The sequence below is a fragment of the Trichomycterus rosablanca genome, chromosome 18, assembly GCF_030014385.1.
Source record: "Trichomycterus rosablanca isolate fTriRos1 chromosome 18, fTriRos1.hap1, whole genome shotgun sequence".
Lineage (NCBI taxonomy): Eukaryota > Metazoa > Chordata > Actinopteri > Siluriformes > Trichomycteridae > Trichomycterus > Trichomycterus rosablanca.
Window position 1 is genome coordinate 24,724,354 of NC_086005.1, and position 16,875 is coordinate 24,741,228.

A 16,875-nucleotide genomic window follows, 5' to 3' on the forward strand; every position below is an offset into this window, starting at 1 on the left:
GGCATTTGGATTTCTCTCTGCAGTTTGACTCCTGACTAGGAGGCGTGAGAGTCTGCAGTAATTGCCACCTCACGCCCACACAGACAGCTCTGATGCTTTTACTGCTCACACACTGCAGCACACACACACACACACACACACACACACACACACAAAAACACAAACACTACTGCAGAGAGAAACTGCACTGAAATGCAGCAGCAACGGGATTCTCTCCCTGTGAGTGGGTGAGGTCCCAAGACAGCCGAGCTTCAGGATTTTAGGGGAGGGCAGAGTGGAACGAGTGGTCAGCAGTGTTGACACTGAGCCCTGGCGAGCTGAAGACTAATTAGTAGAGACTGTAGGAGCTCAGTTTTCTGAGAACTTGGTATTAGAACTTGAGATACATGTAAAACAGATTACACTGATAATAATGCCATCCTGACCAGGTTTGTCTTGGTTTATATAAAAACCCAGATGCACCGTCTCTCTGTCCTGCCTGGCCCATTTGCTAATGATCCCGTCGAGGTTATGGAACGTGTGGCCTGAATGAAGTGAAAGCACTCTATCGAGCAACACTGTCTTCATAATGTGATTATATAAAGCGGCTTCCAAACCCATGTGCTGGGCCAACAGCTTAGTGTGTGTGATGCATTCAGAACCTGTGTGTGTCTGTGTGTACACTGTTATGGCTGAATACGGGAATGAAAATTTGGATAGAGGTTCTCTTTTATATGAATAAAACCCTGAAGCTTGGACAGGCTGAACAGACTGAATCCAGACGTTGAGATTCTGAATGCTAGATCACACCAACTGAAGATGTATAGAAGGAAATCTCCAAACCTGTTTGTACAAAGAGCTGTATGTATCAGAACTTCATTATTTTGTGGTTTCTTAAAATGTTATGTTGTTCATATGTGCTTGGCATGCTTCAAAAAATACAGCATTGTACAACGTGAACTTTTGACCTGGACATACACACATATATATATATATATATATATGTCGCCGGTTTACCACTGTTTCTTTGGACTACTTTTGATAGATACTGACCACTGCAGACCGGGAACACCCCACAAGAGCTGCAGTTTTGGAGATGCTCTGACCCAGTCGTCAAACTCGCTCAAATCCCCATTTTTCCTGCTTCTAACGTCAACTTTGAGGATAAAATGTTCACTTGCTGCCTAATATATCCCACCCACTGTCAGTGGTCATAATGTTATGCCAGTTCGGTCTAAAATAATATAATATATATTAATTAAATGTTAGACTGATGGGAGTTACTCATTGTACACATGTTAAATACTGCAGATATGGGCACGCTTCAAGTGTCAATAAGATTCCTTTCCTTTTTTGTTTCATCATTTAGTCATTTCCAATTCTCTGTTGCTCTCATGACTTCTGCTGCACATGATACATATGCTGGCTGTGGCTTTCTTTGATACATCTAAAACATTTGCAGTTTTTTTTCCACAAATTGTCCCTCATTTTTCTCCCGACCTTGACCAAACAGTAGGAGTTGCTGTTTTCAACTCCAAATCCAGCCTTTCCTTCTTCAGCCTGTACAGTACCTAACCAGACAGGTAACACCACTTATACTAGAACCCTGTAGGTGAACTTTGGTAGGCTGCACCACCAGAGCTCAAGAAGTGTTTTGTCTGTAATGTAATTACCATGTTTTTAAACAGTACTGATTTATTGTTACTCCTTAGATTTTTACTTGATGTAATTGTATAACAATGTAAAAATACTGACCAGTGCAGGTAAAAATACTAAGCTTTTGTGAGTGTTGGTAGGTTGTCCTATCTCATTCTTTATTTGGATCATCATAAGTCCTCTGGACCTGGGTTTGAAGTGAGGAGTTTTATGCTTTTCTTGTAGCCATGTGGGTTTCATCCAGCTACTCTGGTTTCCTCCCACCTTCCAAAAGCATGCAGTAGTTAAATTGGCTCCTAGGTGTGAGGGGGTAAATAGATCTGTGTCTCTCTGTGATGGATTGGCACCCTTTGCAGGGTTTCCAGATGGTTCCTGACCTAACCGCCACCCTGACCAGTATTTCGGTGTTTTATGAATGAATAAACGCTGCAGTGAAGATTATCCGCTTGTCTTTGTTCAGAATGGCACTCACAGCATAATGAAAAGATTCTGCTCAGAGAGTAAGCTGGCTCACTGAGTGCTTAAAACAAATCATTTTGTTAAATAAACCATCTTCATCTTTGGAATTTGTTTCAGCTCACGCGGTTGAGTGTAGGAGATCCTCGCCTAGCTTTGAAACCACAAAAAAATCAAAACCCACGCTGTCAGAGCCCACACAGATACACACGTTTGATTCAGAGCTTCGGGGGTAGAGTATATGGCTCGTTTGGGATGTGGGGACTGTTTTCTCAGGAGGCAGACAGGCAGTCAGCGCTGTGTGAGAGTGGAGCATTGCGTTCACTCATCTAATCTTGAGGAGGAGGGTTGCTGCGTACTCTCACTCAGCATCAGCACCACCAGTAGCATCCTCTCTCTCTCTCTCTCTCTCTTGCTTGCTCTCTCTTTTACTTTCTCACTTTTCCCAATCTTTCTCTTTCTTGCTTCCTAACTCTCGTTCTGAAAGGCAGCCTTGCCGAGCCGTGCTGTGCTGTGCCGCGTGGCTCTGGCCAGCCCGAGCCAAGCCACACAAAACTGCTAGCATCATGTGTGCATCTGCTGCTGTTGTATGTAGCCGTGTAGAGGAGCTCCGGTCTGTGTACGCTGCTGTGCCTTGGCTTTCTTTTACTATTTATAATCCCTCCGTTCTGGCTGAATTAGTGATTATGAACGGGTGTCTCAGCTGAATTATTCAGCTCGCCATGGATTGTCTGTGTATTGTCACAACTAAGGTAAGGAGCGACTGATGGGAGGATGAGTGAGCGAACGAGTGGTGCAGAGAGAGAGAGAGAGAGAGAGAGAGAGAGAGAGAGAGAGAGACAGAGAGAGACAGAGAGAGAGAGGGAAGAAGCTGTTTGTGATCCAGCTGTTTGTATTTTTCTCCTGCTGACTGCAGAACATTGATATGTTGGCTTGTTCTTGTCAGATAGTAAGATAAGCTCATAAGTTACCTGTTTGCTTGAGTATTTTCCATTTCTTTATGTAGTCGTGTGTTTGTATGGATCTCTGAGTTGTTGCCACGCCTTCGTCAATCAGTGATGGGCGGAGCATTCGTAAAACTTAAGAGAATCTTTTACCCCTGATCTCTTTGGCTATGCGAACCCTGCTGCTAAAACTCTCGAATTTAATTTTAGTTTTTTTTTCTTCTGTATTTGACACAAATACTGTTTAATGTGAACAGCAAAAATGACATTAAATAGGACATTTAAAATTCCTATGTTGGAGGAAGTTTGCTATGTTCTCAGATCTTAAATTAGATTTTTCATTTGCATCAGGTGGACTGTGGTGTGCGCTGTACATGTACTTATTCAGTCATTTTTATTACTGACATCTTCCATCAGTACAGGATCTCGGTGGGTCAGTGCCACCCTGAAACTCTGCGAAGAGCAGAAATACAATTTGTACAGGGTGCCAATCCATCAGAGAGCAAAACACTGATTTACTGACATTTACTCACTCACACCTAGCAGCGTGAAAAGTGTGACAATTGGAGTACTGAATTTTTTTCTTTGCTGTACATTTTGCTATTTGTTTTGGCCCTGAGTAAGCTGTTCATAAATATTTGCTGTTTGTTTTTGTCTGAGTGAGCTGTTCATAAATATTTGCTGTTTGTTTTTGTCTGAGTGAGCTGTTCATAAATATTTGCTGTTTGTTTTTGTCTGAGTGAGCTGTTTGTAAAATTCTGCTGTTCGTTTTGGCCATGAGTCAGCTGTTTATAAATAAACTTTATCATAATCTGTTTGTAACATGTTGCTGTTCGTTTTTTTCTGAGTGAGCTGTTTGTAAAGTTTTGTTGTTTGTTTTTGTCTGAGTGAGCTTTTTGTAAAGTTTTGCTGTTCGTTTTTGTCGAGTAAGCTGTTCATAAATATTTGCTTGTTCATAAATAGTTGTCTGAGTAAGTTGTAAAATGTTGCTGTTTGTTTTTTTCTGAGTGAGCTGTTTGTAAAGTTTTACTGTTTGTTTTTGTCTGAGTGAGCTGTGTGTAAAGTTTTACTGTTTGTTTTTGTCTGAGTGAGCTGTTTGTAAAGTTTTACTGTTTGTTTTTGTCTGAGTGAGCTGTTTGTAAAGTTTTACTGTTTGTTTTTGTCTGAGTAGTTGTTTTCACCCTTATTTTGGCTGTTTTTACAGCGAGTTAGCTGTTTGTAAAATGTTGCTGTTTGTTTTGGCCCTGAGTAAACTGATTGTTATTTTTGGCCGTTTGTAAAATTAGACATATTTGGCTTGGCAAGCTGTAAGGTTTGTAAAATTATGGCTGTTTGTTTTGGTCTGAATAAGCTGTTTGTAAGATTTTGCTTTTTGTTGGATTAAGTGTAGAAAATCTTGCACCTGCTTTTTTGAGGGTGTTCCAGGCATCAAATTCAGAATTTTAGTCAAAAGTCAAACCATAAAGTTAAATAAAGGTTTAAATAATTGTTTTTGTTTTACTTTACAAAATCTTCCAACTTTACTGCAAATGTGATTTATAAATATGAGCTGAATAAAAATGGTGAAACCTACTGATAATTGTAAATAATAAAGTACATTCATTTGTTATGTGTTAAGGGAATTTGGGAGACTAAAACCCCCTACAATTGTCCTAGCAGTCTGGCTGAATCCCTTTTTTTTCCTTTTTTTTTTTTTCCCCCCATTCTCACCAGAGCTGTGGCGGCTGCTGTCAGCTCTGGTTTGTACGCTGACTTCCAACCGAACAAACGAAATCTCATTACCATAATAAGCTTGGGTTCCCTGGGACAAGAATGCAGGTTTAAGAGCCCAAGAAACTAAAAGAGACAGAGAGGGGGGATTGCTGTTCTTCCTACTTTCAATCTGGGGGCATTAATAACACATTAGCTTCTCAGACGTTGCTCTGGTGTTTGCTTTAGAGGAATTTGGACAGCAGAATCTCAGCAGAAATGGTCGATATTATATAAGTACAATAATTTATAAGCATTTTTGTTTTAAAACAGGCTGTTATGAAAGCTTTCAGCAAAGCTAAATAATAAAGAATTTGTAATGTTTGTAGTAATGTCACAGAACAAGTGACACAATTTTTAGAACATCACATCTGACATGCAAATCATTGTTAGATAATTTGACTTTTACCTGACTGCTATGCTAATCTTACAGTGAAGCTGCTAGCTAGCTGTTAGCCTTTTTACAAGCATTATCTACATGACATTACAGTTATTATAACAGTTTTAAAACATTCGAGTACTTCTAAGCAAATATTTTATTTAAAATGTAAATTGTTTTTGATATACTAATGCTAAATTTAGCTAGCTTTTTGTGTTTACTTTTTGTCAGCATTAGCTAAATGAACACTTATTGTTGTATGTTCTGCAGTGGCTAGCTGCTAGCCTTTTTACTATATCTGTAAATATATATATTTTTAACCTCTCCTTTCTCTTGCTAGCCTTTTTACAAGCATTATCTACATTACATTACAGTTATTATATATTCTGATTATATACTTCAGAACATATATATTATTGTGGTATGTTCTGAAGTGTTTAGGTATCCTAATGGTTTGCTATGCTAAATTTAGCCAGCTACTTGTGTTATTATTGTACATTGTGTTATTATTATTGTATAATCTCTCAGTTATTATTGTACATCCTGATACCATCTGTTTGCTAATGCTATGCTAAAGCCAGTGGCTAGCTGCTAGCCTTTTTACTATACATTTTTTAACCTTTTCTTTCTCTCTCTTCTCGGTTCTGAGTAGTATGAGTTACGTAATGGTTTCTGTGGGTTAGTGCGGAAAGAAATGCCTCCCACACTGGTATATTAAGTGTGTGTGCTGAAAGCGCCTGTGTATGTGCTGTAGTGAGCGGTTTGTCAGTGCCTGATGCTGGCACGGCTCTTTATTATCTTTAGAAATGCTGTAATGGTGCCAGTCTTTGTCATAGCATTGTTATATTACACTAGCCCACTACTGCTGGGATCTGAGGTTCAAATCCTTAGCTGTGCTGTTGCCCGGCTCGGCATATGATGATGGCAGAGGCCCTGCGATGGGTTTCTGTTCTGTCCAGGGTGTGTTACTGCATTTTGGACAGTGATTCCAGTCTCCCTGTAAGCCAAATTTGGATTAGACAAGGTTTTGTCCATTTTGTCAATGATTTTTACTGCAACCCAGTCAAATGAAACACAAACAAAAACAAAATATAGCTAATGAATAAAAATGGTGGCAAACTGTTCCCACTGTGTTTTACAAGATGTCGTCTAAAGCCTCCACAAGGGGGCATTCGTGGACAATTTCATTTTGTGTTAATGTGCCTGTTAAAAATTCGTTTTTTTTATTTATCAGGTATAAAATGGTATATATCTTGGTATAACTAAGAATAAGTGATGACAGAACATAAAAAAAGAAAGAAACTGATTTAATCACTGCATTGTGGTACTTCCATGCATGGCATCATTTTAGTACCAGATAACCAAGTATAATTTACAAACATTTATCCCTCTGATTCATATGAGCGTCTTGTCATGCTGCTTGCCTGATTACAGTCACCGGGGAGCTATACACCAAATCGTTTTGAAAGACAGAGGAGGACCTTATGTAGCAATTTGCAAAACAAAGCGGCTGTTGCGTGAAATTAATGAGACTGAGGAATGCGGTGCCATCTAATTAGTGGCACTGGTGCCCAGCTGTGTAATGATGGTACAGGTGTTGGAAGCCTCACAGATCTGAAACAAGTGGTTGTATAGTTGACGGAACCCCTAGTGGCATTCAATAATAATGATGTTAATGGTAAGAAATCCTTTTTTGTGCTATGTTCACATCTGTCAAAAACAAATTGCTGCCATTGATTTCAGTGAGTAGTGTCTGTTAACTGACTGCACCAGTGCATTAAATGCATTAAAATGATGCTCCTGTCATCACTTCAAATCCCTTTTTTCAACAGGTTAGAATAAAACAATACTTATTTCTTAATATGTAGTGATGAGCCAAAACATCAGGGTCACGGTGGGTCCAGTCTTCCACAGAGACACTGGACATGCAACAGGAATACATATTGGACAGGATGCCAATCTATTATAGGGCATCACACTCTCACACTTACTCTCACACATTATTACTCTTAATTACACTTAATAGCACTTTTTTTTTTTTTTTTTTTTTCTTTTTTTTTTTTTTTCTCTCTCCCCTTTTTAGCGCATCCAATTGTTCAATTAGCATCGTGCTTCCTCTCTGTCTATGCCGAACCCTGCCCTGACAGAGGTGATTGAAGCTAACCCGTGTCCCCTCCGAAACACGAGCAGCAGCCAGATGCATCTTTGCCACCCACACATTGACGAGTTTGGCGCCACCTAGCGTTGCATGCGGAGAGACACACCCTAAGGGCACCCTCTCCCATCTCTGTGTAAGCGCCTCCAATCAGCCGGCAGAGAACGCAATCGCATTCTGACAGAGAGAGACCCACATCCGGTTCTTTGTCCCACCCCCCACATGAGCAACCGGCCAATCGTTGCTCATATAGCCACTCAGCTTCGAACCGGTAAAGCAAGGCTGGATTCGATACCACGCTCTCAGAATCCAGCCCTGGTTGCAGCGCGTTTCTTTTTACCGCTGCACCACCTGAGCGGCACTTAATAGCAAATTTAAACAGCCGTGTTTTTGAAAGGTGGGAGGAAGCCAGAGTTACTGGAGGAAACTTAAAAGACGTTGCTTAGTTGCACCAACATTACAAGCTACACCACTGTGCCACCCACACAATGTTTTAATCATTGTTTTACGTATTTAAAATATTTTAAAAAATCCATTAAATTAGTTGAAAACTGATTTATAAATGGTTATTAGTTGTCTTGTTTAACCTTCATTTATTTATGGACATCTAAAACCTCTGGGTGGAACACACAGCAACACAGGGTGCCAGTGTATCGTGAGGCACCACACTGAAAAACAATTTAGAGCAGCCAGTTTCAGGTTCTCAGATCAGGGCTGACGTTTCTTTATTTTAGCACCAGGTTTCCTTATTCACATTTCTGACATTTAGCAGACATTCAGTGACTTACATTTGTTTTTTTATTTCTTTTTTCTTATTAAGTTGGCTGGTTAAGCAACGAAGTGATGTGTGTGATATGTTAGATAAATATATTTCCTAAATATATTTGCTTTATTCAAGCTTTTTTATGCAATAATGGAGGCAGCCAGAAAGGATAAGTTAGTTTCTCACACTTGTGTACAGAAGACCTTGTGCATTCTTTGAAGCTGTTAGTGGGAACACCGTGTGTGGGTATAATTGGGTCCTCATTTTTTTTTTTTATCTCTGGCTGCACCTTCAGAGTCTAACTTGTTGTTCTGTGTGTTCTTTTCAGTGCAGTTATCATTAAAATCCTCTCCTTGCAGTTACTATTTAACTAAAATAATAAATACAAAATGCTTCCAACTTTGTAGCAACAGTTTGGGGAAGATTATTAATTTGATGAATTTGCTCTGAAGGATCTGCACACAGCTTTGACCTTAACCTTATTGAAAACGGATACAGTTGCCACACTGATTGCACACCAAGCCCAGGGAACTATTTACATGGGCGCAAATTCCCTCATACATTAGGCTTTATTGTGTAGCTGAATCATATATGGGAAGAATTAATATCACAGTTCATGTTTAACATGTACACACGTCTGTTCTGTGTTATCTAACTTTTGTCTCTTTGTTACTTTGCTTTTAGTGTTGATTTCATGCTTTATGGAACCCAAATGTCTATAAGTTAGTTGCTACTGGGCTGTTTACTTTTGGCTTTAAGATTTTATTAGTACTGCTTAGCTAGTGCATGTTGACTTAACATCTTTAAAAACTCTCAAGCATCGTGGCAGAGTCTTACTGTCTTATGCCACAACTTCTTTATGATGTGAATTCAGTGATAGTTCGGCTTTGCCAGTTGGTGTTTGGCAGCTAGCTGGTAAAAAAAACTGGTCACTGGTACCACTTAGTTTCACCAGTGGAAGTGAAAAGGGATGCAAGTTTGGTATTTTGGTATTCACTTAGTTCCTAAACAGTTTCTGGTCAATATTTGTAATGTTTTCTTTTTAATAACCGTATTGGTTCCTCCTAGTGAAACCAACTGCAATTTATGATACTGTGCATGATGGTTTTAGACTAAAATTCTCTTGCTTATCCTCTGAAGTATGACCAGTCTGCACTGTTTTAGTCTTCTGGTACATTCTAAAGCACACCAAAGCTGCACTGAATTGACACAAAGTCCATGACTCAGTGATGCAGTGACCAGAGAAGAAAGGCTAAAGAGCTGAGGGCGACTCCTGCTGCCATGTTTTTCGGTGTCATTTCATCTGTCAGCCTTGTGTAAAGGGGGCTTGATTGAAGATCACATGGGCGGTTGAGCTGGAAGAAAAGTGTGTGTGTGCAAGTGCAAAAGTGGGTGGACTAGAAAAGAAAATGTCACTGAACTTTAAGTACTTTTGGTAGTGTGGCTCAGTGGTTAAGGACTGGTACTCAGAAGGTTGCTGGGTTAAGCTCCACAAGTGCCAAATTACCACTGTTGCGCCCTGAACCCTTAATTGTCTCAAATCAAAGTTAATTTGTCACATACAGATTATGCATGGTAAATAATTCTTTAAATAAGAGTAACAATGACATTTATGAAAAATATACTTCAATATTGTCATTAAGCAGGACCAGGTTTGTTCAAATTAACATTTACCGCAAATAAATCTAAGATAAAGATGTAGTGCTTCATGCATACACAAGTGCTTTTTTACCTTTCTCAATGCCCCATTATACTTCTGTTCTGTCCAAAGAGAGCTGCAGACTATCACATGGCTCCTCCATCACACATCTAGTCACCAACTTGTCGCTTCTTGTCACCTGCCTTCATTTGTGCCAGCACCCACACCAGTACTGTAGACCGCATATCGCAGCAGCAGTGAGAAAAAAAACCTATTTGACCAGTACTCCCTCAGACACAGCCAAGTCCGCTATAGACTGACCGAGAACAGAGGCAGAAGTGATATGATCTATGACCATAAACACACAGAAGATGGAATATGGTGCTAATTAGCCAAGAAAGGTCTCATAAAGGTGAATCCCAAACAGCTCTGATTTAAATTTAACACATTATTTTCAGCATCTGCTGATTTTTTTGTGTGTTATAGTGTCATAGGGAAATATTACATTAAACCTTTAACACATCTGATATCTCACAGCTGTAGATTTGTGGTCTTTGTCTTTTAGATGTCATGCATAGTAGCAAAATGAAAAAGAGAGCAAATGGAGCCATAAGATAATAAGAATAACAATGTCCTATTTACAAAAATGAAACGGAATTATTCTTACTGTAATTACTAGTACTATTTTATTAACAACAACACAACAAGAATAACAATAAATATAAAATGATCTATATTCAGACATTAGGCCGATGTTATTTCACTGTTCTCACCCACCCAGATTACCCACCCGTGTGTGTGTGTGTTATTTAAATCCAGCCTCTGTATATGTACGTGTGTGAATGCCTCACCCTCTCACTAGAAGCTGCCTCTAGGAGATATTTTTATAAATGTTTTATATATTTGGGTTTTGCGCCAGCGTTGTTTTGGACTTCTGCTCACTCTTACTTTCTATTTCTGTCCGTCTCTGAAGCTTGGCTGCGTCACAGCCTGGAGAGAGCAGCAGTGTGGGAAAAGATGCCATTGACATTTAACTAAGTGTAGTGTGTATGGGACCATGTGCACCACCTGCAACACTAACACACGCCCACATACACTTATTTAACAACCAACAAAACAATCGGGCAGTAAAACCAGTTTTTTCTATTACATTTATGCATTTTCTCCCAATTTCATGTATTCAATTTGTCTTCCGCTGCTGGGGGATCCCCGATTGCATTAAGGTGGGTATATTGCTGCTCACGCCTCCTCCAACCCGCGTGCAGCCCTTAGCGGAACCCTTTTTCACCTATGCACTCTGCACATGCGCCTCTTTATCTGCCAATCAGGGTCCTTACATAGCGTTTGAAGACCCCACCCACATAGTCCAGTCATCCCGCCCTAGCAGAACCGTGTCTGCTGCAGGCACTGCCAATTATGCTCGCTGGATGGCACCCAGCCAACCGGTGGCAAAGCCAAGTTTCGAACTGAGGAGTTCAGAATCTCGGTGCTGGTGTGCTGGCGGAATATCCCGCTGTACCACCTGAGCGCCTAAAATTGTACTTTGAACTGTTTATAGCATCTGGCCCCTAAATGATGATGATGATGATGATTATTATAAAATATAGTGTTTTTAGTGTTTCGAAGTTGTAAAATGATGATAAATTATTTGTTCAAGTGACTTAGACCAAGTAATGATTCAAACCTCATAAAATAAGGTGATGAGACATCAGAACTGCTATACATCACCGTTCCCTAACTAACCGGGTAAAAGATAATTCATATTTTTAGATGATTAATCTACTTAGCATTTACCGTGTGTAAAAATAATTAAAGGGTGAATATGACATCTGTTCTACTGTATTTTGGGAATTATATTTCCAGTCCTTCCAGTCCAGCCTTACAAACTCTTCCTACACTTCTGGTCTAAACTAGTGCTGTATATAGGAGTATTTTTTTTACCGTGCCCTACGACTCTTTTGACTCCCACCCACTGCTGCAGTACCTCTCGCAGCTATTTCTGTTAGCGCCTGCTTAATCATTTCCAATGAACTTAGTTATTCTAGTGGGTGTGTATGTAAACGCAGAAAAGATTTTGGGTAGGATGGAATTCTGATTTTCACAAAACACACAAGAAACTTTGAAGAATTGGTTTTAAAATTTTCCTCATATTGTTATTTGCTGTGTTTAAATAAACTGGCTTTTGTTTACAGCTAAGGCAAGCTGTAGCTTACTGGTTAAGGTACTGGACTTGTAATCAGAGGGTTGCTGGTTCAAGCCCCACCTCTGCCAGGTTGCTGCTGTTGGGCCCTTGAGCAAGGCCCTTAACCCTCAATTGTTCAGACTGTATACTGTCGCTTTGAATAAAGTCGTCTGCTAAATGCTGCAAATGTAAATGTTTACCTTGTAATGTTCTGGATTTGGGTTACATGACATGACTTAGCATTAAGCTACTGTACAAATTCCCGACACTGTTCTGTCCTGTTGGTTCACTTTGTATCCTGACTCTGCGGGGCAACCCTTGAATCTTTCTTCCCCTCTAAACTGACATGTAATCCCCAGTGAAATGTGTCAACACTACCATGCTCACTTCTTTTCTCTGTCTATATGTGTTGTTCACCTGTACTGTAAAACATGAACCACTTAAAACTAGTTACCATGGTAACAGGAAGACTGGTGGCAAAAATATATTTTACAAAGCATCTCCCATTCCTCTCGCTTCATGTAGCCTCGTGCCAACACCACACAGAGAGTGAAAGTGAGAGGATGAGTAAGTAAATGCAGTGTGGTTCTGATCTGCTATTACACTGGGACACAAGGGTCAGAGAGTCTAAACTCTCCAGCTTGTCTTTAGTGGATAGTGAAGTAATTTGCTCTCAATCGTTGGTTTTTTTTGGGAGGTATTATTGTATTTTTTATTGATTTTTTTCCTGTTGGCTGGATATATTTTTGGTTGGTGGACTATTCTCAGTCCAGCAGTGATAGTAAGGTGTTAAAAAACTCCATCAGCGCTGCTGTGTCACTGCAGTGCTGAGAATGACCCACCACCCAAATAATACCTACTCTGTAGTGGTCCTGGGAGAGTCCTGACCATTGAAGAACAGCATGAAAGGGAGCTAACAAAGCATGCAGAGAAACAGATGGACTACAGTCAGTAATTATAGAACTACAAAGTACTTCTATATGGTAAGTGGAGCTGATAAAATGGACAGTGAGTGTAGAAACAAGGAGGCGGTTTTAATGTTATGGCTGATCGGTGTATCTCTGTGTACACTCACTGAGCACTTTATTATGTATATCTATCTGCTAAGAACATTCATTAATTATTTTATATACTTATACTACACCAACCATAGAGAAGAACTTTGTGGGTCTACAATAAGTAGCCCATCTGCAGCCCCTCTGTTGCACTGTACTCCATTCATAGGATCCCCACTGACCAAATGAGAATAGTGCACCGAGAATAGTGTGTTCTTTGATCAGATAGTGCCCGCTGACTAAAACGTAGAAGAAAATAAACACACATTGTGGTTAAAAAAGTCTCTAGACTATGAGTATGTTTTATATATGGGTATGCCCAACCCTTGCGTCTTTTCGAAATGCATTTGAAGTGTGTCTGGGAACTGATGGCCATTAAAGAGCATCTGTGAGGTCAGGCACTGATGTCGAAATAGAAAGCCTGGCTTGCTATTGATGCATTAGTTCATTCTAAAAGTCTTTAAAAGGATTGAGGAAATGAGTCTGTGCAGGCCACTGGAGTTCCTTTACACCATACTTGAAGTGTTTTGCTGTGAAAATAAAAAAAGAATGCATAAAATTTGACCTGTGATGTCCAAATACTATATTCAAATAGATTTTGCATTTAACACAATACAATACATATAATGTTGTTAATAAATAGGAGGTTTCAACTGTAATGTTGAAAATTCCTACCATTAAGAGACAGAAAATGCTCCCAGACTGCAGCAGTCTGTTGTGCCAGCTCACCACTGGCCTGGTCAAGCACTCTACAGACACAATTGGCCCTATTTGAGGGAGGAAAGGTCAGGTGGGGCATCACTTATTCGCTACTGTTAGTGACTCATGCTGTCTGGTTGAGGCATTTGGAGTTTTCCTCAGTGCATCTTATGGCTCTGTATATGCTGCTGGCTGGTGAAAAAGGGACCTGATGGCATTACGACTGCACTAGGTATGGTCCTTATCGACCAGTGTGGATGTTGTGCATAAACAGCTGAAAAAACTGACAATGCTACAATGTTTGTGAATGAAGTGTTGGTTGAAAGCGGAGAGTCGATGATTAGTATTAAACTGATTTAATTGATATGATAAACTTAACATTGCTGCAGGGCTCATCACTGTATTAAAATGTGAACCACCACCTAGAGCATTAAGTATCAGGATGAATAAATATAAAAAAATGATTGTGGCATCAATTTTGTACTCAGCTCTATCTCTGAACGAGGAGAGCATAATCACAATATAAACGTGATAGAACATTACATAACAGCTGTGTGTTCCAAGTGCTGAAAATGCAGATTGTCGATCTCTGTTTCGCTCGTGTGTTGAACAGGGTGCAGATCCTGATTCTGCTCCAAAGCTCCCAGTAATAATTCGGCTTTGAAGTCCTCCTACATCCTGCTTTTCTTGGAGCGACATGGAGCCAGAGAGAAGTGAGAGGGAATGAAGGAATAGGGAGGGAGTCAGGGATGCTTCTTTTCCTGTAGCAGGTTTAATGTTGTCAGCTTAAATATTTAGTTTGGCGTCGAGCGCAGCAGATCCGCATGCATGCCGACCGACCATGCGTCCGTACGACACTGAAGTCTTGAGAGACAGCAGTGGATAGCGAGAGCAGGACGCACCACTGCAGCAGGGTAGCAGATGCCGGGGTTTGCTTTAGGATGTGATCCACTTCTGACCCTCACTTTCTGTCTTCCTGCTCATCTACTTCTACTTTTTTCTGCTTTAAGAAGCTCTGGAGTGACTCTGATCCTTATGCCCCCGGAGAACTGCAATGTTTTTTGCATGTTACTGTGCACTGGGGTCGAATGTAAAGGTAGGACAGAAATCCATCAGTGTTTGAGTGGGTCTGTGTGGGTGAGCTGGCATGAAGTAAATTCCTGAGCTATTGAGTTTACATTCATGTACAGGATCTAATAATTCAAATTTCTGCAAATGCCCGTTATTCTGACTATTTTGAAATGAAAATGTATTAGTTTTTTTGTGTATTTTTGGAAAAGATGACAAAAAATATATTTTAAAAAATACATTTTCTAATATTTGGTCCATTACTATTTATATTTTCTATATAATATATGAGGCTTCTTTAAAAAGTTTCCGTACTTTTTTAACTTTTTTAGTCACCTTCCTTTGCAGTGCATCTTCCCCAGCGTCGTACCAACTATTACCACTACTACGAAAAAAAATGGAACTCAGATGGTGCTAAATCCGGACTATAAGCTCTCTCAGTCTCTCAGACAAGACCGATTACTCCTCCTACTACACCCTCACCGCTTCCAACCAAAATATAAAAGTGCAGAAACTTTTTGAAGATCCCTCATATATATCTCTTTTGCTAATATGTTAACAGCTTGTGTGTGTGTGTGTGTGTGTGTGTGTGTGTGTGTTTAATGCTTCTAATGCAAGTGCAAATATACAAACCGCATTTCCAGAAAAGTTTGGACATTATAAAATGCTATAAAATCAAAAATCCTATAAAAGGTTGGAACAGAGCAATGCTTACCATCTTGTTATACCACATTTACTATTAATTGTTTGGAAACTGATGATTATTTGATCCTCTTCCTAGCACTATTTAAGACAGAAGAAAATAGATCAGGACTGAAGGCAGGCCAGACAAGCACATACGCTCTCTGTCTACACAGCCGCTCTGTTGAGGCATGTGAAGAATAAGGCCTTGTATTGTCTTGCTGAAAAAAACTCAGACTATCCGGGAAAGGATGTTGCCTCATGGCAGCATATGTCTATTCCAATATAAAATCCCATTACACACCTTTGCACACATGCTGCGGGCACTGATGCACCCTCAGGCACCATGACAGATGTTAGCTCTTGCACCATCTTTTGCATAGAATTGATGTATGGTCTCACATTGCATTTCTTGATGTATTGGTGGACTGTGTTAAGTGCTAACAGTTTTCTGAAGTACTTTTCAACTCGTGGCTATAGTTATCACAGTAGCATGATGCACTGCAGGGCTTAACGGTCATGCTCATTCAGCCGTGGTTTCCTGCCATGTGTCATACATAGGCTTTGAAAATGTGTCATACATTTTCTTGAAATTTCTGAATTTTTTCACAATATTATGTACAGTAAATAGTGAATTATCTAAATTATTATCTTGCATTAAGCAATGTTTGTTTTAAACTGAACCCAATCACGATTTGCTCACCTGTTACCATTTCACGTTTCAAAATAATGTAACCTGAATATTTATTCAAATTTTCACTTTTATTTTGCCTCTGTCTCAAACTTTTGAGTGTGTTGCAGACATCAAATAATAAAAAAACATTTACAACATATAATCAAGTTGGTCAGAGAATTACTTCCTTTGTTCTTTTGTCAGTTAAATAAAGGTTGTCCAACTCTTCTCTGTAACAAAGACTCTTTCGGCGAGCCGGTTACTTTCCAAATTGTATGAGTTTGTTCCTGCACTGGCAGATGGCGAGTTAGCATAGCATAGCTTAGCAGCTACAGTGTGTATTGGCGGCTGCAGTCCAAGTTCTTCTGCTCTCTCTTTCTCTCTCGGTTCTTGCCATAAGAGTTTTCGATTTAGACTCTTGGCAGTCGTTTTGGTTTGGTTTAGTGGCTTAGTAAGATTGCTTTATACATTCTAATATCCACCAAGCTCATTCCTAATTTATAACCTGCACTTTGAACCATCATTCTTGCTAATACACTTTCTTTCCCAGGTACTGTTCTGGGAGTATTAATGTCGTCAGGCTTTGTCTGTCTGTATGGAAGCTGTAGGTCTTTTGTTCACCCCTGGCAAAAGAAATGTGCCAAACCAAAATTTGCACCAGCATTTTAAGGAAACAAAACTAGCCAGAAGATATTTTGTACATTTTTAAACACCAAAACAGTGCAAGTTTAGTTTTATAAAAAAAAAAATAATAATAATTTATGTTTCACCATGTTACTAATTCAGGATTTATTGTA

At 39.6% G+C, this 16,875-nt stretch overlaps 1 protein-coding gene across 7 annotated transcripts in view; it reads left to right on the plus strand.

Moving 5' to 3' along the window:
- The window catches only part of dlg2 (discs, large homolog 2 (Drosophila)), a 147,608-nt gene that overhangs the window by 12,425 nt on the left and 118,308 nt on the right, over nt 1-16,875 (plus strand). Inside the window, exon 1 of one of the 7 annotated variants that reach the window (XM_063014491.1) lies at nt 2,791-2,843. The exons of the other annotated variants lie outside the window; for them this stretch is intronic. Coding sequence (XP_062870561.1) covers nt 2,814-2,843 — 30 coding nt within the window. The 5' untranslated portion in view covers nt 2,791-2,813. Of the gene's footprint in view, nt 1-2,790; nt 2,844-16,875 lie in introns of those variants that run through there. 7 annotated transcript variants of the gene reach the window in all.